We start from the raw sequence: 25,252 nt of genomic DNA, 5'->3' as shown, positions 1-25,252 counted from the left end.
GAAAGCTCTCATTCAGTAGCGGATTTTAAAGAAGAAAAGGGTTGTACATGTGCATGATTTACAACTACAGTACGTGTGAACTCCCAAACCACATGAGCACTCAGTTGGGGAGCACTGTGGAAGGGAAACCTGTATGTGTAATGACACCGATATGGAGACGTATTGGCTGCTCGTCTATTTTTGCTTCTATTCACCACAACAATGCCAGTGATTATTTTGAGGTGCTCATTTTAAACAAACTGGAATGGATGACAGACACGACTTGGGGAGGCCTTCATCCGGCAGTGGATAGATAAGATGATGGTGGTGGCTACTGCTGCTGCTGTTTTTGATGTAGTGCTGTAACACGACTTCGCATCAGCCCTGCAGCCCACCAGAGGCACAACTTTGCATTTGTTTCTAGTCTCGCGTACGGTATGGGGGGCAGCAATAAGTTCAGAAAGTAAATGAACCAATATACTGGTAGGAACCTCCTGGTTACACCAGCCCACAGGGGATTATTGTGTCTGTCGTGCAGGGAAGGGATGGGTGGGGAGGGGCGGATGGGGAGGGGCTGGGTGGGGAGGGTGGGGCTGGGTGGGGAGGGGAGGGAGGGGCTGGGTGGGGAGGGTGGGGAGGGGAGGGTAGGGAGGGGCTGGGTGGGGAGGGTGGGGCTGAGTGGGGAGGGGAGGGTAGGGAGGGGCTGGGTGGGGAGGGGAGGGTAGGGAGGGGCTGGGTGGGGAGGGTGGGGAGGGGCTGGGTGGGGAGGAGAGGGTGGGGAGGGGCTGGGTGGGGAGGGGCTGGGTGGGGGGTGGGAGGGGTGGGGCTGGGTGGGGAGGGGCTGGTCACCCCGTGATGCCCTTATAAAACTCAACGTTTAACCTACTCACGCCGGCTTGTGCCCGCCCTCACAGTCGGGCATATTTGCGGAATACACCACGCCGCCGTTGACCCTGGCCATTGACCGAGCAACCCAACGTTCCTACCAGCTCCCTCCGCAGGAATGTGTTTCGAGGTCCGCGAACCAACGAGAGGAGGGAGAGAGCCCTTCTTCGGTCGTGACAGTCGGTGTAGTTCTCCGCTCCTCGCTCCGTGTGAAGGTAGCGGACCGCCACAGTGGTTTATCGTCGTCGATCCATGGCCACGACCGCGCTCCGTGGGCTTCGTCTCGTGGGCGTCTCTTCTTTATTCAACGATTTTTACTTAACTTGACTCCGCTGTGTGTGTCGTGGTCAAATCTTGTCATCAAAATTTCGTCCACTTCCTCTTGTCCAATCAATTCCACATTTTGCACACGTGCTCAGATCAGGTGACAATGCATGCCGGTATCAAAATCGGCATCAATTAATCAATTAATTCGCTAATTTAAAGCAATTTACATTTTGTATGGACGCCTTATTATTTATATATATTAGTGTGTGTAGGTCAAAAACTCCGTGGTCCCTAAACTCTCGAATCGCCTCGCCACGTGTCTCAATCACAAAAGTAGTACATTGAAGATTAATTTATAAAGTAATCAATTCATTCAAGTAAGTGTTGATGTGGGAGCAGGCGCCGCATCATTGACGTACTTCTCGAAGTTCTTAATAAAACCGTTGTTTTTAAAACACTTTTTAAAAGGAGTTTATTTTTTTTATTCCCCCAATTACGAAGGTATTGGAGGTTATATTCTTGGTTCTTTCGGTAACGTCACGTAGAAGGGAAATAATATAAATATTAAACAATAATTTAATTGTTTTTAAAACAATAATCATTTTATATTCTTGGTTCTTTCGGTAAAGTCACGTAGAAGGGAAATAATAAAATAATATAAATATAAAACAATAATTTTATTGTTTTAAAAACAATAACTTTATTGTTTTATTTTATTGTTTTAAAAACAAAAAAAATTTCGTTTTATAATTTTATTATTTCCCTTCTACGTGACTTTACCGAAAGAACCAAGAATATGAATCCCTGCAGTCACGAAACCTTTAAATCAAAATTTAGTATTGGAGGTTGTCCATGCGTCCCACACCCATCACGTTGTGTGCGTCGATTGACCCGCAGTGGCACGTGGCCCGCCACCGGGGGCAGTGCTCACGCGTGGCCGTGATGCTGCTGCTGCTGATGATGATGCTGCTGCCTAGGGGGGCTTTTAATTTGAAAAGCGCTCTCGAAACCTCTAAACCACCCCCACAAACACCACCAATCTCCTCCTCCTCCACCATCACCACTCCTCCTTCATCGTCTCGTCGAGCAGCTTGCGGGGGTTGAGTGCGTGCCAGGGGATCCATCGCGATAGCTTCGTTTCTCCTTGTGGTTGGTGAGCTCACCCCCCCACCACCACGTCAACATCTTGTCGATGTGTCTTGTGTGTGTCGTCCTGTGTATACTCTGTCGTGTGTGTGTGTACTCTGTCGTGTGATACACACGCAGAGTGCTTGGTGTGTGTGTGTACACTACTGTGTGACACACACAGTGCGTGATGTGTGTGTACTCGTGTTACACACACACACACAGAGTGTGGTGTGTGTGTGTGTACTCGTGTTACACACACACACACAGAGTGTGGTGTGTGTGTGTACTCGTGTTACACACACACACAGAGTGTGGTGTGTGTGTGTGTACTCGTGTTACACACACACACACAGAGTGTGGTGTGTGTGTGTACTCGTGTTACACACACACACAGAGTGTGGTGTGTGTGTGTGTGTACTCGTGCTATACACACGTCGTGTGCGTGGTGTGTGTGTGTGCTTGTGTTACACACACACAGAGTGCGTGGTGTGTGTACTTGTGTTACACACACGCCATGTGCGTGGTGTGTGTATGTGCTTGTGTTACACACACACACACACACAGTCGTGGTGTGTGTGTGTACTCGTGTTACACACGCCGTGTGTCGTCCTGTGTGTGTGTACTCTACCGTGTTACACACACGCCATGTGCGTGGTGTGTGTGTACTTGTGTTACACACACACAGAGTGCGTGGTGTGTGTGTAACACTACTGTGTAACACAAACACAGAGTGCGTGGTGTGTGTACTTGTGTTACACACACGCCATGTGCGTGGCGTGTGTGTACTCTGTAGTGTGACACGCCGTGTGCGTGGTGTGTGTGTGTACTCGTGTTACACACACACCGTGTCATGGATTGTATCGTGCGTGGAGCGGTCCGAGCTCGACGATTTGTCTGAAGCGGTCCCCGGGCCTCCCCTAGGTCGACTCGGCCTCAAGCCAGCACCCGGCGCGTTGCGTAACAACAGCAAAAACACATCGCCGCTGGGGAGACAAAGGCGGTCGGGCGTGGTGCTGTCCATTCCACCCCCTCGTGTGCCGTTCCGGCCTTCATAGGTGCTCGCTAACAGTACTTTCCCCTACAGTCTGTTGTTAGAGGCTGTGCCTGTGTGTGTGTCTGTAGTGTGTGTCTGTAGTGTGTATCTGTGTGTCTGTAGTGTGCCAACTACTGTGTAGGGGGCACAGGTGGTGCATCAGTCATCTCGGTCATCTCAGTCAATCGACACGTGGCACCTGCTGGGTGTGCCCCGTGACCTCCTTCACGTGGCATCAAGGTGCACCTAGCCTGGCACAAGCGTCGTGGTGACGTCACCGGCACTTAGTGGTTGTTGTTGTTGTCTGTAGTGTTCTGTGCAGGGGGTTGTTGCTGCCGGGGTTGTGTGACACGCATTATTGCCACGTGCTTGCCACGTGCTTTGCTATTCTGGCTGATCTTTAAATTCTAGATTTGAAGCTTTCGTGACTGCAAGGATTCATACTCTTAGGTTTTTTCGGTAAAGTCGCGTAGGTAAAAATAAATAATAATAAATAATATTAATAATATTATTATTAAATATTATTTCTATTATTTTTATTATTATTTTTTATTTTTACCTACGTGACTTTACCGAAAAAAACCTGATATTTAAAGGTGCATTGAAAATTGTTGATACTCAGACTCATGCAGCCAGCTATGGCTGCAGGGTTTTGGTGGTACATGTTGTTTATGTCGTTTATTGTGAAAATTCCATCAGTTCCTATGATCACTGTTTCATAGCTTTCATGGCTTTATTTTGGTGATTTCGAAACGTGTTTTGGTTTTGCCATGTTTGTTTGTTGTAGTACGGAGTTAGACTGATGGCCTTAATCTAAGTTATCTTGTGGTTGTTGTTGTTTGACTTGCATTCCACTGGGGTTTTGCACACAGCGTTGGTGTACGGTGCTTTTTCTGCAATATTTTGCTGTCTTTTCTTTGATTTTCTGTTTGCACTCAGTCACATATTCACTTTAAGATGTTTTCTTGTTCATGTTTTTGTTTTTTTGTTTGTTGCGGTTGCACCCGATTCAAGAGCCGAATGGCTCACAGGGCTATACCTAATCAATGAACTTGAATAGGTGCTCGCTAACAATGCACGTCCAGTACAGCATGGCAGGCACTCTCCGATCTCAGGATTTCCTGGTATTAAAGTAACGAAACCACATCGCAATTTCGTAACACGGTTGCAGTACTGTAAAGGGGCCGTCCATAAATGACATCACGCCCTTAAATGACGTCACGCCCTTGGGGGGGAGGGGAGGGAGTCAGATATTTGTGACGATGTGTGACGAGGAGGGGGGGGGTTTGAGAAATGTGACGTCACGTCAAAATGAGCAACTTTAAATAAATATCGACAATTCTAGATTTGAAGCTTTCGTGACTGCAAGGATTCATACTCTTAGGTTTTTTTCGGTAAAGTCACGTAGGTAAAAAATAATAAAATAATAATAAATGAATTGAAATACATTTATTTTTATTTTATTAATTTTTTTACCTACGTGACTTTACCCGAAAAAACCTAAAATATAGACAACACGTTCTACTTAATTATATCGACGTTTTGATATATGTTTTCTCCTACAACATCAGAGTTCAGCGCCACATTAAATACGCAATACAATGGCAATAGTATAAAGCATGTTTTATTTTTGGGGGGTGGGGGGGGGCAAAGCTTTGTGACGTCATATTTGAAGGGAGGGGGGGGTCTGACTTTTTGTGACGCCGTGTGACAAGGGGGGGGGGGGGTCAAAAATCGTCCAAAATCGCGTGACGTCATTTATGTCTTGTGGCTGCTAGAATCAACAACCACATGCGCTGCTTGCAAGCACCGATGCACTTGCAGCTGCTGTAACAAGTGCTGCTATGCCGTTGCTACTAAAGCAAAGTTGAATTTTTTTGTATTCCTTCCTTGTTTGAAGATAGTTTTGCGTTATTTTCAAGTTACCCGCCAGTGCGACTTGATTTGATGCGTGACTATGAATGTTGTGTTTGCTCCTCACTATCTGCAATGTTACGGTCTATTGGCTGCCCTAGCTTCCTGTGTTTTTACAAATGTACTCGGCTGGTCATTTTTGTGGATCGGTTTAATAAGCTGAATGTATCCTACCCCGCATAAACAAATACAATCAATCAAAAATCAAAGTTGCCACAGCGGGGTAAATATTGTAAATATTATTATTGCTCTTACTGATAAACATCCTTCTACTGGAGCAGTGTAGCCTCTGAATACAAAAAGTGAAATTTAACTGATTTCTTTTGAGGGTGGAGTGAGAATGAACAGTGAATGGGGTTCATGGCTCGTGTCAAGGGCAGTGCAAATCCTCTGGTTGACAAGTTGGTTAAGGGTCGGACACAGAGGTTACGGTTTGATGACCCAGTCCAAAGTTGTCAAGCCCTCTCCCTGTATTTCCATGTTATTGACTGCGCTTTCACTATTTGTAGGTACCGCTTTGTAAGAGAAAAGAGGGATTAGCCTGGGTGTAAAGGAAAGCACATCTAACATCGGAGTGATGTTGGTGTACTATGTACGTGTATGGATGAGAGAGATGGGTCCTGATTATAGAACGACTTAAGCTTTTCATAGAAATTGCATGAGACAAAACTGCCTTGGCTCTATATTTATAATGAAGTTAACACAATAAAGCATCGTAGTTTTAAGTTGATGTTGTTTAACCCTGCCAGAGTTACATGGGTCACCGAAATGGCAAATGAGAAATAAATAACTGAAAATCATAACGAAAACAACTTTTTTCACGTGAGGTATTGAAAATATGGCAAACATACCCTCCCTGCAGCGCATATCGGCTTGGGCAGGTGAAGCGAAGTTCGGAGAGAACCTCGGGTTGGTCAAGACCACTCGTACGTCAATTGTCAAAGTTAAAAAAAAGTTTATCCAATAATTAATAAAATCATGAATGACATTGATATTAATAACACGAATAGTTCTCTTTGGTTCTTTCGGTAAAGTCACGTATAAAGATAAAATAATAAATTAAATAATAGCATACACGAATAGTAATTACAAACTTTAATACTAGCACTAATAACCAACATTAAAAACAAATATTCTTACATGAGCCACAGCCCGACTGGAACAACGCACAGAGCGACGGTGTTCTGCTCTGGCAGTGTTGCATGGGTGACTTGGTGGTGGTCATGTCGGATGGGAGTTGCCTTCCTGGCAGCTGATTAGCTGGTGCGGTGGGATTGATATAATATAATCCCTAGCAACTGCTGCCATGCCCACAGTGTTGCAATATCACGAGGAAATGCTGGTATTACAGCATTTTTGTAGGTTTTCTCAAACATCATTCTGGAACTTGCTACAATCTCTTGCCTGCTGTTTTTTTTCCTGAGCGCTTTCTGTACTCAGGCCTGTGGACTCAAAGCAATACAAAAAAAGGATTGCCATTTAAGCAAAGGTGGCTGAGACGGATGCTGGGAAAGATAGAATAAGGATTGTGGAAGTGATGAAAATCTGATGAGGCAAATAAGGTCGCACGGCAAAGGACATGTGCACAGGAAGGAGAGACAGTTATTAAAACGGACATTGGAATGGTTTCCATGAGGCCCGCAATGAAGATCTGATGGTATAGGATAACGTTAGGTCAGATCTTGGAGGTCATGTGTCCAATATGCAGCAGTAGAAGGCAGAGGTCGCAAATGGGTTTTGATTCCTTACCCGTACCCGGGCGCACCAGGGTCGCAAATGGGTACCCGTTCCCTACCCGTACTCGTACCCTACCCGAAATGAGTGACAAACGGTGACTCACCAGTGACTCACGGCCTACCTGTACCCGTACCCGGCCGCACCAGGGTCGCAAACGGGTACCCGTACCCGTACCTGGCCGGGTACGGGTAGCCGGGTATCGGGTAGTGTACGGGTATCGGGTACCCGGTTGCGACCTCTGGTAAAAGGTAGAAAGTGTTGGTGACGTGTGGGGGCATCAACGCCTTTGGCCGTGGTCACATTTTAATTTCGATCTTTCGCTCTTTCAGTGTTGATCAAGGCCATCCAGCAACAATGGCAGACTTCCAAGAGATGGTGTCGCGGGCCCGGCAAGCGTTCCGAACGGGTCGCAGCCGCGACATAGCATTCCGCGAGGAGCAGCTTCGGGCTCTCAACCAGCTCATGGAGGAGAACGAGAAGGAGCTGTGTCAGAGTTTGTACAAGGACCTGCACAAGGTCGGCTGCCTTGCACTGAGCTACAACCACCTTCACATATTGTGGGATTGAATACCCTCTTGTTGGATCCTGCTTTATACCCTGTTGTGTCTTGCACTGGTCATCATCGTGATTACTGTAAGCCACAGTCTGATCAAATTCTCGCTGTCTCACAATGCCGCGATCTGGCATGCTCAATTCGCATGACCTGATCACACGTTGCCTTCATGTTTTGCTGCCCTCTGGGGTGTGTTCATTCATTTGGCTGCCACTTTGTTACCAGTCTTTGACATTGGCTGCCTTCCCTTGTAACGTGTCCTGGCCAAGCCCACTTACTTTCCTGAGCAGTCGTTATGATGTCTCTCAATTTTGATCTATGGGTTCCTCTCTCATAATTCCCATCATGCATAGTTCCAGTCTTCTTTGCACACTTTTCAGCATTTTCTTTGTCAATGTACATGTTTCTGATGCATACATGACATATCCTGACAAATTACCTGCTCATGATGCAGATAATTATTTTTTTATCAAACACACTCTCTCCATCTTCCTCTTTCTCTCCCTATCTGGTGCCCGGCAGTGCAAGTTTGAAGTGATTATGCACGAGCTGGTGCCCGCCAAGAACGACATGGCGTTGATTGCGAGCCATCTGCGCGAGTGGGCGAAGCCACAACCGGTGTCACGCTCCCTGATTACCCTGGCCGACACTGTGTACATTGAGCCTCAGCCCCTGGGCGTGTGCCTCATCATGGGGGCCTGGAACTACCCAGGTGGACTTGTGTTTCAACCTCTCGCCGGAGCCATCGCTGCAGGTGCGGATGCAGGGCAGGCGAGGGAGTTTTTGCTGCCACCCATGATTCGTGATTCGAGGTCACGACTCGATTCGAGAAGGGACGCGTTGTTTTGTTGTTCTCCGGTATATTGTTTGTGTGGTTTGCATTGTGTGTGTTTTATTTGTATTGTGTCTCTTGTGTCAGATGTCTCTTGTATTTGGTGTTTGCGACTCGTTTGCTGTTCGGCTCATATTGTCCGTCTCATTTGTATCGTGTTTGTCTCATTTGTGTTTCTCTCGTATGAATGTAATGTGTGTTTCGTTTGTTATGCCTGGCTTGTTTGTATTGTCGCTTGATGCATTGTCTATCGTATAACTGATGTGTGTGTGTGCCACGTTTGTATTTTCATTCTGTAGTGTCTGCCCTGTTCACCCCTTTAGCCCAACCGTCACATTTACATATATAGTAGTTTTCATAAATTATAAACATTCGATTCTTATATGCCAGATTTCATGCCCGTATGGTGAGTGAAATAATTAAACTGATTAATTAATGGATCGTTACTTCGTTAGCACACAGACAACGGGCTGGTCCATCCACCCCTACCATACCCAGGCTCGAGAGCCTGGTGTTCTTTGGATTTATTGATTGATTGTTTTACCTGCCTTTGGTGTGATCCTACCCATTCATTGTGAAGATAATGGCACAGAGTGGCAATCAACTCCTTTACAAGCAGGGCTTATCGTGTCTTTTGGTGGGAGACTGCATGCACTACAGATACACTTTTAGTGCCAGTTTGTGTCCCACAACCATTGCGCAATGCATGGACTGCTTTGTCATGGGCTTTTTAATTTTCAGACTCACTCCCTGGTTTTCACCATTTAAGTCAGATTCTCTTTGCTGAGGCCAGTGTTTTGTTGGTCAAAAGATTTTACGTGTGCTTATATAAGCGAATGATGGTAGAACAGTGGTGATTACGTGAAGGAATTTACTCGTAAAAAAACTTTAACCTGAATAAAATAGGCTTTTTGTGCAGTCCATCCACTTATTAGGCGGCTGCCCTGATTCAAGGTGCATTGTGCCATTGCCCTGGGAGTGCAACTTTGCATGGGGAATTACCCCATTATAAACTTGTCCAACGGACACAGTCTCCTTACAAATAAATTATATTTTTTTAACAAGAGCCCATTGAGACCGAAGTCAAGGGAGATCCAAATGAGTTGCACGTAGCTCAGTTGAACAACTGATTTACGAACATAAGTAAGAAAATTGTTGAATAATTACTCAACATGTAATGATACATTCATTCATTGCACGACATCCATCTTTCAGCTCACAATACCTCTTGAATAATGTGTGGAAAAATCAATTATTTCAGATTCAATTATGCGAATAATATGCTCACATTACATTTAGGGTCCACAAATGTGACAAAATGACAATCCCAAAACTTGACAATTCATCGCATTTCTGGGGCCTTGGGGGAAGGGGTGGGATAGTGGTGCTGAACAGTTTTCTGTCTAATAATTTCAATTGCTTCATTCTAAAAGCTTGAGCATCGCAGGCTGCTCTCCCATCTTTGAATATTAATGTGCTGCGATTATAGTTGTGGGAGCTGTGCTATGCAGATTGGTAGAGATTGTGAGCAGAGACGTAACATGGTTGGCATGGACCCTGCTGTAAGAAATGAAATGGGGGTTCCCCATTAATTTTCCCCTTCTCTCCATAGCTGGAATCTGGGCCCCTACAGCCTGTGGGCCCCTGTGCAGTTGCACTGCCTGCACACTCGATAGCTATGCCACTGATTGTGCGGATTGTAGGAAATGCGGCCGTGATAAAGCCGTCTGAGCTGTCTGAGAACACGGCCAAGCTGTTGGCGGAGCTGTTTCCTCGCTACCTGGACAAGGTGAGTTTGGAGCGAGTGGTGCTGTCGATCTTGCAAAATCCACCGTACTGATAGCAATTGCACGTTAACATGGGAAACGGTTGCTTGTTAACAACGTTATACCTATTACACATACAGCCCGTTTTTGTCAATCAACTACTGGATGAGGGTCATGTAGGCCATGAAGGATTCATTTTACTATACTTAAATATGCTGGTCGAAGGTGAGAGAAATTCTGAATAAATGTTCTTGCACTGCCCACAATCCCTGTTACATAGTTGTTTCTGGATGGTGGCGGTAACGCATTCACGTACTAATTGGGCGCAATCCTGCCTTATCTCCCGAGGTCTGATGAGAACGAGCACATTCCGGCTGATTTGGTCATGGGCACTTACTCTGTCATACCTCTGCCTTCCCCACATGGATAGATGCAAGAGATGTGGTCAGCCACGCAGAAAAAACTTGACCTAGAAACATAGATTTTAAAACATAGTAACAAACATGAAACATAGAAGGCAAAGAGTGGTGGAAGACAACGGGTGGCAGAGGACAAACGAGAAGAATATGGACTGATGGAGTGGAAAGGGCACGAGAATGCAGAGGAACGGCAGGGGAATAACAACAGATGGTTACATAATAGTGGAAGACTGTGGCTGGAAGTTTGTGGACCCAGCGGCGTCTGTAAAGGGGCTGAATGGATGGGACGAAATACCTCCACCTTATGCACTTCCGCAGAACCGACTGCGTTCATGTACACGGTCAACCGCGTCCGGAATGTCCACTCTCTCTCGTTGGCTCGCCGGTTGCAGGACATGTACCAGGTGGTGTTGGGCGGGCCTGCCGAGACGACGGAGCTCCTGAAGCAGCGCTTCGACCACATCTTCTATACGGGCGGCCCGGCGGTGGCGCGCATCGTGATGGCGGCAGCCGTCCCACATCTCACGCCCGTCCTGCTGGAGCTCGGAGGCAAGAGCCCCTGCTTCGTGCACCGCGACTCCAACCTCCAACTGGCGGCACGGTAGGCCTGCGACGACGGTGGGCCCTCCCACCAGCCAATGGCGGTTTTGTGGCCGTTGTTGATGGGCGTCAAGTCGGTCAACGTGTGGGAATCGTTTTGTTGCGCGTCGAAAGTTGGTGTTTTGAGTTGATTTGTGATTGGTTCTCGATGATGTGGATTTAGTCTTGTGATTAAAACAATTATATTCGTATTGGCTGGTCGGCATATATTACACATTAGTTCACAATGTAATGTCGCTTGTGTAACCTTCAAACGAATCTTGTTTGTTAAGTTTATTTTATCTCTTCCATTCAGCCGCATCACATGGGGCCGATTCATCAATTCTGGACAGACGTGCATTGCGCCCGATTACGTGCTGTGTGAACCATCGGTGCAGGAACCCCTTGTGGAAGCCATTCGTGTCACTCTCAAGGCAAGTGATGAGATCACTGAGATCTGAGTTTGTTTCCTGGCCACGGCTAAAATCGGTGGGGAGTGATATCTGAACCGGAACTGGGGCACCCTCTTCACCAACCTGCACTGGCGAGTGTGCGAGAAGTCTGGTCAAGCAACCCCCATGACTGACATGGGGATGCCTTCATCTGGCAGTGCGTTGATAAAGGGGCTGAAATTGTATACTATTTGTATGTTGTATAGCTGTTCAACAAGTGTGATAGATACTGCCATGAGCTCCTCATACCCACTCCTCCAGAGAGAGAGCAGCCATCTTTAAAAGAGAGCAGCAAGTCAGAGAGCGAGGAAGACATTGGAGATCCAGATGACAATTTCAGAGGTGGAGCTGAGGAGAGAAACCCATACTACCTCAACCAAAAAGACCTCAACGACTTGATCAGAGATCTTGGTCTCACCAAGTCCAATGCCGAGCTTTTGACGTCTAGGCTCAAGCAGTGGAACTTGTTGGATGAAAGTGTGCAAGTCGCAGATCAGAGGAAGCAACACCAACCTATTTGCAGCTTCTTCACCTGTCAAGATGATCTCTGCTTCTGCCACAATGTGACCAGTCTGTTCGAGGCAATCGGAATCGCCTGTAACCAGAATGAGTGGCGCCTCTTCATTGACAGCTCATCCAGGAGCCTCAAAGCCGTGCTGCTCCATAATGGTAACAAGTACCCGTCTCTTCCCCTGGCTCACTCAGTGCAGCTCAAATAGGATTACAACAGCATCAAGACCTTGCTGGACGCCTTGAAGTATTATGAGTACGGCTGGGAGGTCATCGCAGACTTCAAAATGGTGGCATTCCTGATGGGTCTCCAAGGCGGTTTTACCAAGTTTCCCTGCTATCTTTGCCTGAGGGACAGCAGGGACACCAAGGCGCACTACTACAGGCGGGACTGGCCACAGCGGACTGAGTTCTCTGTGGGGAGGAACAACGTCAAGTGGGAGCCACTGGTGGACCCCCGGAAGGTGCTGATGCCACCACTGCACATCAAATTGGGCCTTATGAAACAATGTGTCAGAGCTGTAGATAAGGAGTCGGCAGCCTTCAAGTACCTTCAAGACTTTTTCCCTAAGCTGTCTGAGGCAAAGGTCAAAGCCAGTGTCTTCGTCGGACCACAGATAACGAAGAACCTGGAGTGCAATAAATTCCCCAATAAGCTCACTAGTATGGAGAAAGCGGCTTGGGACAGCTTTGTCGCAATGGTTCATGGCTTCCTGGGCAATCACAAGGTCGAAAACTATGTGGAGCTGGTTGAGACTCTGGTTAAGTACTACGGCATAATGGGCTGTAGGATGTCCCTCAAAGTCCTTATCCTTGATGCTCATCTTGATAAAGTCAAGGAGAACATGGGAGCGTACTCGGAGGAGCAAGGCGAGCGCTTCCACCATCATGCTCTCAGTATAACGAGAACATGATGGGAGACTACATTTGGGGGCTGATTCGTGAAAGTGATTTACAGTATAATCGTAAATCTCGAAAAACTACTCGCTTCTAAATCTTTTGTAGTCATTTTTTATTCATATGTTGTTTTTTTCTGACTTTGTGAACGTAAATACACAAATTTGCCCGTTTTCTCATTGAAAATAGGTAAATAAAAAAATATCACCGTCCTGGTCACAAAAGCAAAGTTTGTGGGGAATAATATCCATTTTCTATTCTCTTTGGGCATAAGCAATTACGAAATAACACTTACTACCCAGGAACAAAAATTATGTAACATAGTGTAATCTGTGCAAATGCAGTGAATCTGCAAATTAACCATTCATGAGCAGTAACAGGTTTTTACCCTTTCAACTGGAACAACAACGGACACCTTTATACAAGGCATCATGTTTGCAATAACCACAACACAAGCAGTCAAAATGCAAACAAAAATATGCATTTTGACTGCTTGTGTTGTGGTTATTGCAAACATGATGCCTTGTATAAAGGTGTCAGTTTTTGTACCAGTTGAAAGGGTAAAAACCTATTACTATATTTTGCCACTGGTAAAGGAGGTATCATAGCATTCATGAGCAGTTTGGTATTTGTCCGTAAGGTGCATAAAAAAAACTTAGACAAATATTTAATATGTACACACCCTTTTACATAAAATTTTATATTTACTATAAAAATAGACAAACATACAATGTATAAGCTGATTCATTTTCTGTGGAACCTGCGTAGGAATACTACGGAGAGGACCCCAAAAAGTCACTGGACTATGGACGTATCGTGAACAAGAGGCACTTTGACCGAGTGAAGGGCCTCATGGCCGGAGCAAAGGTCGCCATCGGAGGAGAGACTGACGAGGCCGAATTGTACATCGGTAGGAGTAAACACGGCATCAGAAATATACTTTCTCTCTACTCCTCCAGTCCCCTTGAAATGAAGGCTGCTAGTTCCATGTACCTCCGGCAGTAGTCCTCCACTGTTGCTGGCCATCATCGTCATCATACCATTTGTTTCCATCTCATTACTCTCTGTTTTAGTGCTTCTTTCACACCATCAATCCATCTTTTTAAATCCTTTATATTAAGTTCACTTGCTTGCTTGCTTGCGCGCTTACGACCGTGCAAATCTCGTTTTTTAACCCACTTCCCGTGATCCAATCGGGCTGACATTTTCCACACAGACTCGTTGTGCGTGACAATTTATTTTCGTGAAAATTTTTTTCAAAAATGTTCAACATTTTAGGAAAAAAAATTGTATATTTAATTACCAATTGCTTAATAGTGGCAGGCAATCATCTGACCCATAGGTGGCAGCCATCTCAAGCCAGAGGACGAGAGGACTCTAGCCGCCCGTTTCAAAGACCAATGTGGGCTGGGTTGTGGCCCATTGAACACGTACTGTAATTTATTTGCCACGCATATAAAGGATTTATAGTGAAAAACTTTGTTTTTACGGGTTAATTTTTTCTCAGTCCTCTTTTGTTCTTCACGAGCATTGCCATTGCTTTTGCTGTATTCCTGTCGGTATTCTTCTGACATGACTATACTTTACCAGTCTTCGTTGCTCAATTCTTTCTGAATACAGAGAGGCTGCTTAATCGATGACATGTGCAGAAATGTAGCCAGACAAGCTGATTACAGCTTGACTGGAATGCAAGTTGACACAATCTTTTGAACATATGGCCTACAGCACTCTGCCCAAGTTTGCCCCAATAAGTATGGGTTGGTCAGTATATTTGTAAATTGTTCCACTTTGTGTTGATTTAATCATCGTCAGCAGCAGCCATGTTCCATCCACTGCTCTTACTTAATTTAATCATATTGTAACCACTCATTATCCACAACTCGTATAATCTGCAGCCCGGAACTGATCCATGAAATCTATTACTGAAGAATGGATATTTCATATGATTAACATTATTTTTCATGAATAAGGAGTAAATTCATAATATGTTTAGCCATGATAAAGATTAGTTATTTGCGAGTGGTCAGCGCGGGTGCTCGGTTGATCTCATCTACATTATTTTGTTGACTAGAGACATCACGAAGCAAATTCATCCTATTCCCATGTGTGGATAATATCAGGGATAGGAGTCATTTTTGGATATCCCCCCCACCCCTCTGTATAGCCCAGAATCTGGGGGCCCCTCCCCGGTGTAATTGTACCACCTGCATTCTCAATACCTACGCCACTACACTGTGCCAACAAAAAATCCATTATGCTTTTTGACACGCAATGAATGGAGTGCGTACACATTTATCATAACTGAACAATTCAGGTTAGTTCAGACAATTGTTTTCTTATCGCTTTTGCTAAGTCCTCCTCTTCCTCCTCTTCCTGCTGCGGCGGTGCTGCCGGCTTTCAGCCCCAACAGTGCTCACGGGTGTGGATGCGTCCTCGGCGGCGATGCAGGAGGAAATCTTCGGCCCCATCCTGCCCATCATGACCGTGAATGGCGTCGATGATGCCATCACCTTCATCAACGATCGCGAGAAGCCGCTAGCGATCTACGTGTTCGCACTCGACAAGAAGGTGCCGGCCCTCCCACCCCAACCGTGTCCCCCACCCCCACGGCCCAAGTTATGCACACCGTAGATGTAATGGAGTTGATGGCAGAGGCACAACCACTTTGGGTGTCTGGACACCCGTAGAATGGTTAGATATGGCAATGAGACGGCTCGCAACATTTTGGATAAAATTCACGGTATTTTGAGGATGCTTTTTAAATCCTTTATATTAAGTTCGCTTGCTTGCTTAGGACCGTGCAAATCTTTCGGTCGTTTTTTAACCCACTTCCCGTGATCCAATCGAGCTGACATTTTGCACACAGTCTCGTTGTGCGTGACAATGCATTTTCGTGAAAAAAAAATTCAAAAATTTTACACTGTTTAGGGAAAAAATTAAATATTTCATTACCAATTGTTGAATGCTGCCAGACAATCATCTGACCCATAGGTGGCAGCCATCTCAAGCCAGAGGACGAGAGGACTATAGCCGATGCCACGCATATAAAGGATTTATAGTGAAAAACTTTGTTTTTACGGGTTTACTTGTTTCTCGCTCGAACAAGGCGACGTAAATACGTTTTTCTGCTGATGGTGGAACTTTGAAATTCAAATTACCTCGTGGACAGTATGCTCAGCACTGAGTCGGTCACCAGAAGTGGCTAAGATAAAAAAAAATATCGTAAAGTAAGATTCTTATTATCTGTGGCAAAGTGTGGAGCAAATTTAGCGGATCTTATTTGTAGCCTAAACAATAACCACCAGACACCACGCACTAGTAGAACTCCCCCCAACTTCCAAAGTGTGGTTGTGCTCCTCATTAATGGGACACGGTGTCGTTTTGATTTGTAAATAGGAATGCCATTTTGCCTGGCATAGATTGAAAATGTTGCCAAGTTTAAAATATAAATGCTTGTAAGATAAACTTAAAATAAAAGGGGCAGTAGTGTCACAGCTGTAGCTCTCTAACACTACGAACCCAACGACCTGAGTTTCAGTTCTAGGCACTGCTAACATCAATGGCATGCGGTATCAAAACTGTTCCTAGACTTGCCCTTCACCAACCTGCACTGGCCATCATGAAGAAGTTTTACCATCGTGAAGAAGTATGGTTAAACAAACCCAATGACCGATAAAGCATGGAAGAGACCTTCTTCCACCAGTTAATTGACAGACTGCTGTTACTGATAAGTAATGCCTTTTTTTGGCAGGTGGTGAAACGTCTGGTGGATGAGACCAGCAGTGGAGGCTTCACATCCAATGACACCCTGTTCAACTACGCAGTCGAGGGCATGCCCTTCGGTGGCGTGGGTGAGTTCCCTGCTCCCATGAGCAGCAGCAGTTGTTTTCCATCATATGGATAGTATCACAGTTATTATATGTAACTATTATTGTCAATAATGGTGGATCAACGGTGCAGTGATCCACACCCGTGGCTAACATTAAGTGTCGAATGATATATGAATCCTGAGTGCCTCCTTTACCAACCCACGCTGACCAGTTTGGAGATGTACGGTCGAACAACCCCTACGACTGACACAGTGTGGGGGAGGTCTTCGTCCAGCATGTACAACATACATGAATTGATAATAATAAATTACTGATGCATATATTGTGGCGGTGTAAGGATTGAATGGATGCAGCATTACATGTATAATATTGGACGATATTATTGAGGTTAGCTTTAGGGTTGGGGTTTAAAAACCGAACCGCCTACTCTACAGCACAACCACGAACATCTACGTAGTATCTTACATATCACTCTCTGTTTTCGCATACACCTGCGCAATAATAAAGTCGAATTGTGTTTGACCACGCAGGCAACAGCGGAATGGGCTCCTACCACGGCAGGCACAGTTTCAACAGCTTCTCGCACATGCGCGCCGTTGGCCTGAGGGGCCAGTCAATGGAGAGCGCCAACACCATTCGTTACCCGCCGTACAGCGACAAGAAGCTCTCCTGGTGCCAGTGGGCCATAGGCAAGAAGATGAGCAAGGGCGGCAGAGGAGGCCGGGGCACCATTCTGAGCATCGCCTTGCTGGGCTTGGCACTGGTCGGAGCCTTCGCCGCCCTTCTGACTAAGGTCAACAATCAGAAGCCTAACCAAGCACTGTAGGGGGGACCCAGAGGTCGCAAACGGGTTTTGATTCCTTACCCGTACCACCCGTACCCGGCCGCACCAGGGTCGCAATCGGGTACCCGTACCCTACCCGATACCCGGCTACCCGTACCCGGCCGGGTATCGAGTAGGGTACGGGTACCCGATTGCGACCTCTGGGATAATGCCACGTTGCAGGCGCGAGTGGGTTGATTCTAGGAACTTGAATTGTGAGAAGAGACAAGACGTTGGGAAATGAGTGACAAACGGTTACTCACCAGTGACTCACGGCCTACCCGTACCCGTACCCGGCCGCACCAGGGTCGCAAACGGGTACCCGTACCCGGCCGGGTATGGGTAGCCGGGTATCGGGTAGGGTACGGGTATCGGGTACCCGGTTGCGACCTCTGAGGGGACCTCGTTGATATTGATCAGGCCGAGAAGGTGGCTCTGAGGTCAGAGGGCTAAGCCGTCGCTGCTGAGATCGTTGGTTTAAATCCGTGATGAAAGTGAAACTCACCACATTAATCAAAAACGCTGCCTTAAACACTTAACTAGTAATGTAACAGCGACAGTGTTTGTGGCATTGGCCCTTCTTAAAATTTATGAAGGGCCATTTCTCAAAATTATGTGTTTTATATAATTTTCCCTCTTTAGGGCAGCGCGAATGATAAATGTGTTGCATTTTGTTAGTGCTGAAGAACCAATACCAATGCAGCATCAAAGATTTTTGTGCGATTAAACTGTATTCTCAAGTGTAGTTGATGATGTAGTACCATGGGTTCATGATATTTTACAAGTGACAAATGGCCAGATAGAAACAAATATTAAATTCAGGGTTTTTATACTTAATTTTCCAGCTCTGAGAATTGAAAGTGTGAGTTTCACTTCCAAACCGCAGACAATTCTGTATGTTCAGAGCTTGGGGAAAGTGCACCCCCTTGTGTGGACAAAATGAAAAATTACTTGATGGCATCTGAGAAGCAGAGGTCGCAACCGGGTACCCGATACCCTACCCGATACCCGGCTACCCGGCCGGGTACGGGTACCCGTTTGCGACCCTGGTGTGGCCGGGTACGGGTACGGGTAAGGAATCAAAACCCGTTTGCGACCTCTGCCGAGAAGACATTCCATGATGTCTCACATTTCGTGAGCCGTTCTCTAACATATTTGGGTGGTTGCACTGCGCTGCAAGAGTTGTGAATGGATTTTCCATCAGCCCATGACATGACGCTGAAAGCACAGTTGTAGAATACAGTTGTCAAAAGAGAAACTCAAAAAATAATAATCAATGAGACAAGCAAGTGGAGAATAATTTAATATTATAAATACAGCAGATGAATACGCAAAGGGGTGCATGTAGTTCTGTCTGGTGAAGAAAAGTCTTCCCTAAATAACAGTTTACCTCATGTAATACTTGTAATTAACTCGGTTTTCTGTTGGCAAATCTAAATTGCGTTCATACACCAGGGAGCGCTATTTTCTCTCAAGTTGGAACAGATTTTGCTTTAACACATGACATTTGCGTCATGTAAAATGGCATTTTAAATACCATCTTTTGTGAGAATTTATGACACCTACGTGATTGAGATGTTGTTTCCTTTCAGAGAACCCATAACAATATAACATCTGTAAAAAAAGGTGCACACAGTAATTTGCTTATGACTTAACGCAGTAATTCACACTGCTTTTTAGGGAAATTTGCAAACAGCCGTCCTTCACAATGTACTTGTTAACTGATGTTTTATGTTAATGTTGTACTAGATTACATCATGGCACTAACTGCCTCAGTCTTTCGTAATGAGGCCGATGACGTAAAGACAAGCCCAGTTGTATTATTTGCCTTCTGCATCATCGTTGGAAGTGTACTCTGTTAAACTTTAAAGAGGGCAAGATGACGTGACACTCACCTGATGCCACTCACCACTCATGCACCATACACTTACAAGACCTCCAACATTCACCAGACACTCACTACCCACCATGCACCACATCCTCACCAGGTACTCGATGCAGACCACACTCGCCACTCACCAGACAGTCACGACTCACCACTGGTGGTGTGTATCATGAACCTATTTTACATAAACAGCCACCAAATGTAACTATTTCATTTCCATTTCGATTTAAAGCTTTCGTGATTGCAGGGATTCATCTTCTTGGTTCTTTCGGTAAAGTCACGTAGAAGGGAAATAATAAAATAATAAAATTAAAACATAATATTTAGTATTTTATTATGTTTTATTTTATTTTATTTTTCATTTCCCTTCTACGTAACTTTACCGAAAGAACCAAGAAGATATTTCATTTCCCTTTCCGACGTGTTTCCGAGTTGCACTGCATGTTGTTCGGAATGATGTTCGACATTTCTCTGCACATGCTGGGAGCTTCTTGAACTTCAGTTCCTTAAAAAGCTCCCAGCATGTGGAGCCATACAACACAACCATGAAAGGCCTGCACAGCATATTCGTTTCCCACCTCACTCGCTGCCGTTCCAGTGCACCCAGATTGAGTACACCGATTGTTCCAGCGCTCGGCAGTAGATTCGAATACATCCAATCGGGGGCTCACTATACGGGTCATTTCACACCTTGAGTGATGATGGACCAACACCTGGGACCGTTGTTATTGCTCTGGGATAATGGACGAACTGTAGCACGTTAAATAATTCCGTTTATAGTTTGTCCGATGCAAGTTTGCAGTGTTAAGAACCAAATGCCCAGCCACATCTACAAAAGTGTTCTTCTGTAATCGAAATAAATGAATTAAAATACTGTAACTTGGTGTCTGTGCATTTCATTGCAGTTTGTGTTGGACCAGTGACTTACACCAGATAGCTGCAGCCGAACTCAAGCAACAAATCGTGCTCGGCAGTAACTCACACCTCTGACTCACTTATTGCCCAAGGTAATTCAAATATTTTACATTTTCACGGTGGCTACCGTACCATATTTGGTGGTACATGCCACGTAGAAACAATAGTTTTTGGTGATTTACATAAAACAAACTAAAAATATAGTTATAATTTGCAATGTGAATGAGTCTTAATATTTCTTTACACTGTTGTTTTGCTGTTGTTGCTGGACAATCGTGTAGCGTCTTCTCAGCAGATTACGAGTGGACTTGCACAGACTTGATGACAAGCACAGTTGTGGATCTGTACCAGACCTGGGGTCAATTACAATAATGTTATAACAAATGACAATCACGATGTAATTGTAATTTCAGCTACGAATGCTGCTATAACGACAGTAATTACAATTGACCCCAGGTCTGTTGTATATGGCACCTGTGACGTGGACCGCGTGTTTATCAGTCGAGTGATAGGTGAGGGCCTCCTCACGCCATTCAGATCGTGGGGTTTATTTGACGATACTTCACTATAGTGTTCATTGTGGATTGGTGAAGTGGGGAAACACGTGTGGGAGTATAGAAGTACAGTACCACAATGGATTATCCTTTACTGCCCTCCGATTCCCACAACTTTTCTCCCCACAGCAGACTATAAAAACATGTTTATGCAAGGTGGTTGCCAATTCAAGAACTGTCCAGGTTCCCACCTGCTTAACTTCCGAGATCTGACGAGATGGTGTGCATTCTTGGTGATTTGGTCATGGACTCATGCACAAGTATAGACTCCAATACAGCCGTTTCTCTTCCATGTCAGGTGTTTGCCACAGACTATTTTTGCGAAATAAACTTTACTAAATGGGGACCATAATTAAGCATTAATTCATCCGTTCATATATATCCTTATAATTGTGGTACATTTATACAATTTTGAGTGTAAAAATGTACCTTTTGATCCGTACATGTTTTCTGTACTGTAGTTTGTTCATGTGACTCTGCCGCAAAAATAGGCACGACACGCACCACAATGTACAGCTGGGACAAATAATCCACTACTTTAACCGACTATACTTTTTTTAATTGTTGGCCACTTGAGCCCTTTAAAATGGCAGCCGCCCTAATATCCTGTCTGCAAAGGCTGGAAACCCCCTACAAGCCATACCCAGCGTGACGATGCCCATAATGTCACCAAACCCCACCCATTATATCTTGTACAGCAGAACGCGTGAGAACAGGGGCAAGCCTTTTTCAACTATTTTTGTATCGTCTGATTAGTTGAGTAATCGGGCTGACAATAAGTTGAGTAATCAATTACTTCAAGAATCAAATTGCCTTAACTCTACCACAATGTGACAAATATATATTGCGATGTGAATCGTAATAATTCATTGAATCGTAAGGAGGGCAAATCCATACATGGCTAGTTTCTATAATCCTGCTCTAAACTAAGCAGGCTATTTCAATGTGAATGCTACACTTTGGAGTATAATATCTGCACTACATATATTTGATGTTCTTTCAGACTAATCAATGTTTTATTCCACCACCGCTGTTCTTGTTGAGAAATATTGACGCATGACTTATGTTGGTCAGGGGCAGAACCTTGTCCCGCTGAGCCATCCCTTCGGTCAAGTTGCCCAGGATGTCAAGGACACAGGAGTCTATTCACGTTTTCATGCCGATCACTCTTCGGTTTCTCATATTGCCCACCCCGGCTGTGATACAGGACGCTGAACATGAGACAGAGCCATGGCTGTAAATATTGACACTGCAATGGGCACAATGGAAGTAATCTTTTTTGATCGTACACGACAGCCTGTTATGCTCGTATGCATGTCACGTCCGAGATAGTACTCGATTACTTTGCAGTATGTAGCCTCTATAAAATACCGTTAAAATTTTCATTCAAAAGTTTCATTCAGCTATGCACTGCTGATCACAGTTCCAAATGCTCAAAACGCTCAGCTGCCAGCCGCAAACAGCACTGTTGAAGGTGTCGTGGATAAGAGTTAATTGACTTGAGAAAGATGAGAAAAACTTTGGAGGAGAGATAATGGGAGGGAATTCCAAAGTTGACCTGCGTGAGAAAATCAGCATGTTGATTCAGAGTCATGTGGTGAGTCCGGTACATTTAGTAATCTGTTGATCATGTTGTAAGGCTTCACGACCAGGACTGCTAAATAAAGAAGCGTTAAAGCTATTCTATCAGCATCGTCGGGGATTAATAATATATAAAGCACTTAATGACGAACTGGACTCTTTGCAAGGCCCAATGCTCCAGATTGTTCTGTATTTTGGAATAAACTAGCTATGCATTTGTTGTAAAAGACGTAAATGTAAAAAAAGGAACTTCTCTATTGCCCACCCAGTTCGCAAGGGGAAAGTACACGCCAATACAGTACAACGACTGATATGCAACTCACTGGCGACTGAGACATTGGCGGGCATGTGAAAAGGTCAGATATGTGAACATCTATAGAATACAGAATGACAGTTGCACCGTGCACATACAATACGCTGGGTCTGGGTGGTTTAATTGGTCAAGGCGGATAAGTAATGGTCATCGCCGGAAATGGGAAGAAATAATTGGGGAAACTCATAAATTCCCTTACCACGCTAGACCAGGACCCCCCGCCCCCCCATCGGGACTATAGCCTCCCCCAAGATCTGGAGGGCAGCGGACACCAGCATTGACGAAAGCATTAACTTTTTGTTGGCTTGTTTCAGCACATTCAGTTTATAACAAAGTATATTCGCAGACCTTTGCATGTAGTTTTCCGTGAACTAATCTTTTCGAAGATCGGGATCGTGTCGGACGGACAAGTTGCGAATTTTATATAGAAATAATATAGGATATGTAGACTTACCCGATCACCGCACTTGACCCCCTGGTTCTTTCCTGAACGACAGTAGGGTTAGAATATTCACTCCCACCATGGCGTTCAAGCTCATTCTGGCCCATTTTACACCCCTGGTAACGGTTGGAAAAGCAACGTTGTACTCGTGGTCACCCACTTCCCTGCAATAACAGTAGCGCTGTTTACAAGTGACATTAAGCATTTGCACATTGCACACACCTGATGATGAGCAGAAAAGGAAGTTTACATCATGGGGGGTGTTTGTAAGGAATGTTGTTTCGACTCATGTAGGTTTATGTATACAGTACTGCTATTGCATCGAGGCTACACAATGCAAATTTTGTCTTACATGCTTCATAAATTCAACAGGAAGTGAATTAAAATGTGTATACAGCACCAGGATGTGCTGTTAAAAATGTACTCAGCGTGCCCGTTTGTCGTTTGTAAGAAGGCGTTAGGCTCCTGAAAGGAGTTTGTGTTGCTAAATAAGACAGTTAACTAACCCGGTTGCTTTTCCTCTTTGTGTGCGTAATGATATATATATTTCCAACAACCACTCAACATGTGTATGTTGTTGAACTTCGTTCGGACAGTACGTAGCCGTGCTCGTCAGAGGTGCAGGGGAAGGACAAAAAAAAACCGAAACAAACATAACAACCTTCTTCTTGGTTCTTTCGGTAAAGTCACGTAGAAGGAAAGTAATAAAATAATAAAAATAAAACATAAAATAATTCTCACGACGTTTCTACGTGACTTTACCGAAAGAACCAAGAAGATGAATCCCTGCAGTCACGAAAGCTTTAAATCGAAACATAGCAATCTTGAGAAATGTGGCTTGTAAGTTGTAATTAATGAAAAGTGTAAAGAATAATAGCATTAATTATAATCCTGTGAATGTAAGTACGTATCAAATAAATATTAATTGCTCATTGCTGTTGGTGGTGTTATCATTGGGATTCCATGTGTGATCAACTTTGTGAAGTAATAATGCTTCAAATACATGTACATCCCCATTGCGTTGTTTATACAGGTTTTGCCCTATGGTTATGCAAATTACATTCGGATGCACTTCACGAAGCACACGTACATGGGAAAATACAGCATGGCATTCAGTAATCATTTCAAAAGCATTACAGGAAATACAAGTAGGTAAATGCCCAACAAGAAATGTTCGCTTCAATAGACAAGTCAAAATTATACTTAAAACTCCCCTTGTGAAACTATTTAGTTCATTTATATGGCTTGCCATTATCACCAAAATCATCCATCTAATGCTGGATAAAGTGTGCCCCACACCACTGCCATCCTTCATGGTCCTGCGATGCATTCATTTGGCTGTCAACCTATGAATCTTTATTTTACTTGCCAATATCACAAATAATAAAAACAAGTATGTACACATCAGTGCGCATTTCATCAGAACGCGAACAATACAGAGGCACGGAGCAACAGGAACGGAAACAGAAACCCGGCACGACCCAAGAAGCAACCGCACGGAAAATAGTGTCACCGTGCACAGAGAGTAGCATAAGAAAGGTGAGATTTGAAATGAAATAAATAACAAAAATAACAATAAGCCTATTTTTTTTCATTTAATCCTTTTTTCCCTTATGAAATTTTTTATTTTATGGGAAGGCAAGTCGGAGCAGATGTGTCTTGCACTTTTCTTGAGAGTCAAAATTATGTCCTTAACGTGCGTATGGTCTCTAAACCATGTGTTCCTCTATCTCGGTGCAATACCATGCTTGTTTGCACACTTTTCAGCTACAGTTTTCTGTTTTTATCTATCAGGTTTCTAATACATGATGGCAGGTTTCATAGAATGATGGAACACTTTCTTTATGCACGTGTAAAAGTAATATTTGTTAAATATATTGCCAGCTTATGGGCCGTCCATAAATGACGTCACGCACCTGGGGGAGGGGGGGGGTCAGACATTGTGACGATGTGTCACG

General features: G+C 44.6%; 1 protein-coding gene across 7 annotated transcripts in view; it reads left to right on the top strand.

Moving 5' to 3' along the window:
* The first annotated feature begins 2,163 nt into the window (after nt 1-2,163).
* The window catches only part of LOC144933124 (aldehyde dehydrogenase family 3 member A2-like), an 82,842-nt gene continuing 59,753 nt past the window's right edge, over nt 2,164-25,252 (top strand). Inside the window, exons 1-12 of one of the 7 annotated variants that reach the window (XR_013636985.1) lie at nt 2,182-2,284; nt 7,273-7,459; nt 8,019-8,250; nt 10,032-10,117; nt 10,906-11,114; nt 11,409-11,526; nt 13,720-13,861; nt 15,353-15,519; nt 16,703-16,802; nt 17,312-17,574; nt 20,395-20,496; nt 22,033-24,209. Coding sequence is in view for 6 of the 7 variants with exons in the window: in XM_078857700.1 (XP_078713826.1) it covers nt 7,298-7,459; nt 8,019-8,250; nt 10,032-10,117; nt 10,906-11,114; nt 11,409-11,526; nt 13,720-13,861; nt 15,353-15,519; nt 16,703-16,802; nt 17,312-17,607 (1,512 nt within the window). In the remaining variant the exon portion in view is untranslated. Of the gene's footprint in view, nt 2,285-3,180; nt 3,315-7,272; nt 7,460-8,018; nt 8,251-10,031; nt 10,118-10,905; nt 11,115-11,408; nt 11,527-13,719; nt 13,862-15,352; nt 15,520-16,702; nt 16,803-17,311; nt 17,677-20,394; nt 24,218-25,252 lie in introns of those variants that run through there. The other 6 variants (XM_078857702.1, XM_078857699.1, XM_078857701.1 and 3 more) reach the window with 6 other exon arrangements.

The sequence above is a fragment of the Lampetra fluviatilis genome, chromosome 6 (genome assembly GCF_964198595.1).
Source record: "Lampetra fluviatilis chromosome 6, kcLamFluv1.1, whole genome shotgun sequence".
NCBI classification, from domain to species: Eukaryota; Metazoa; Chordata; class Hyperoartia; order Petromyzontiformes; family Petromyzontidae; genus Lampetra; species Lampetra fluviatilis.
This window is presented reverse-complemented; position numbering and strand designations above follow the sequence as displayed.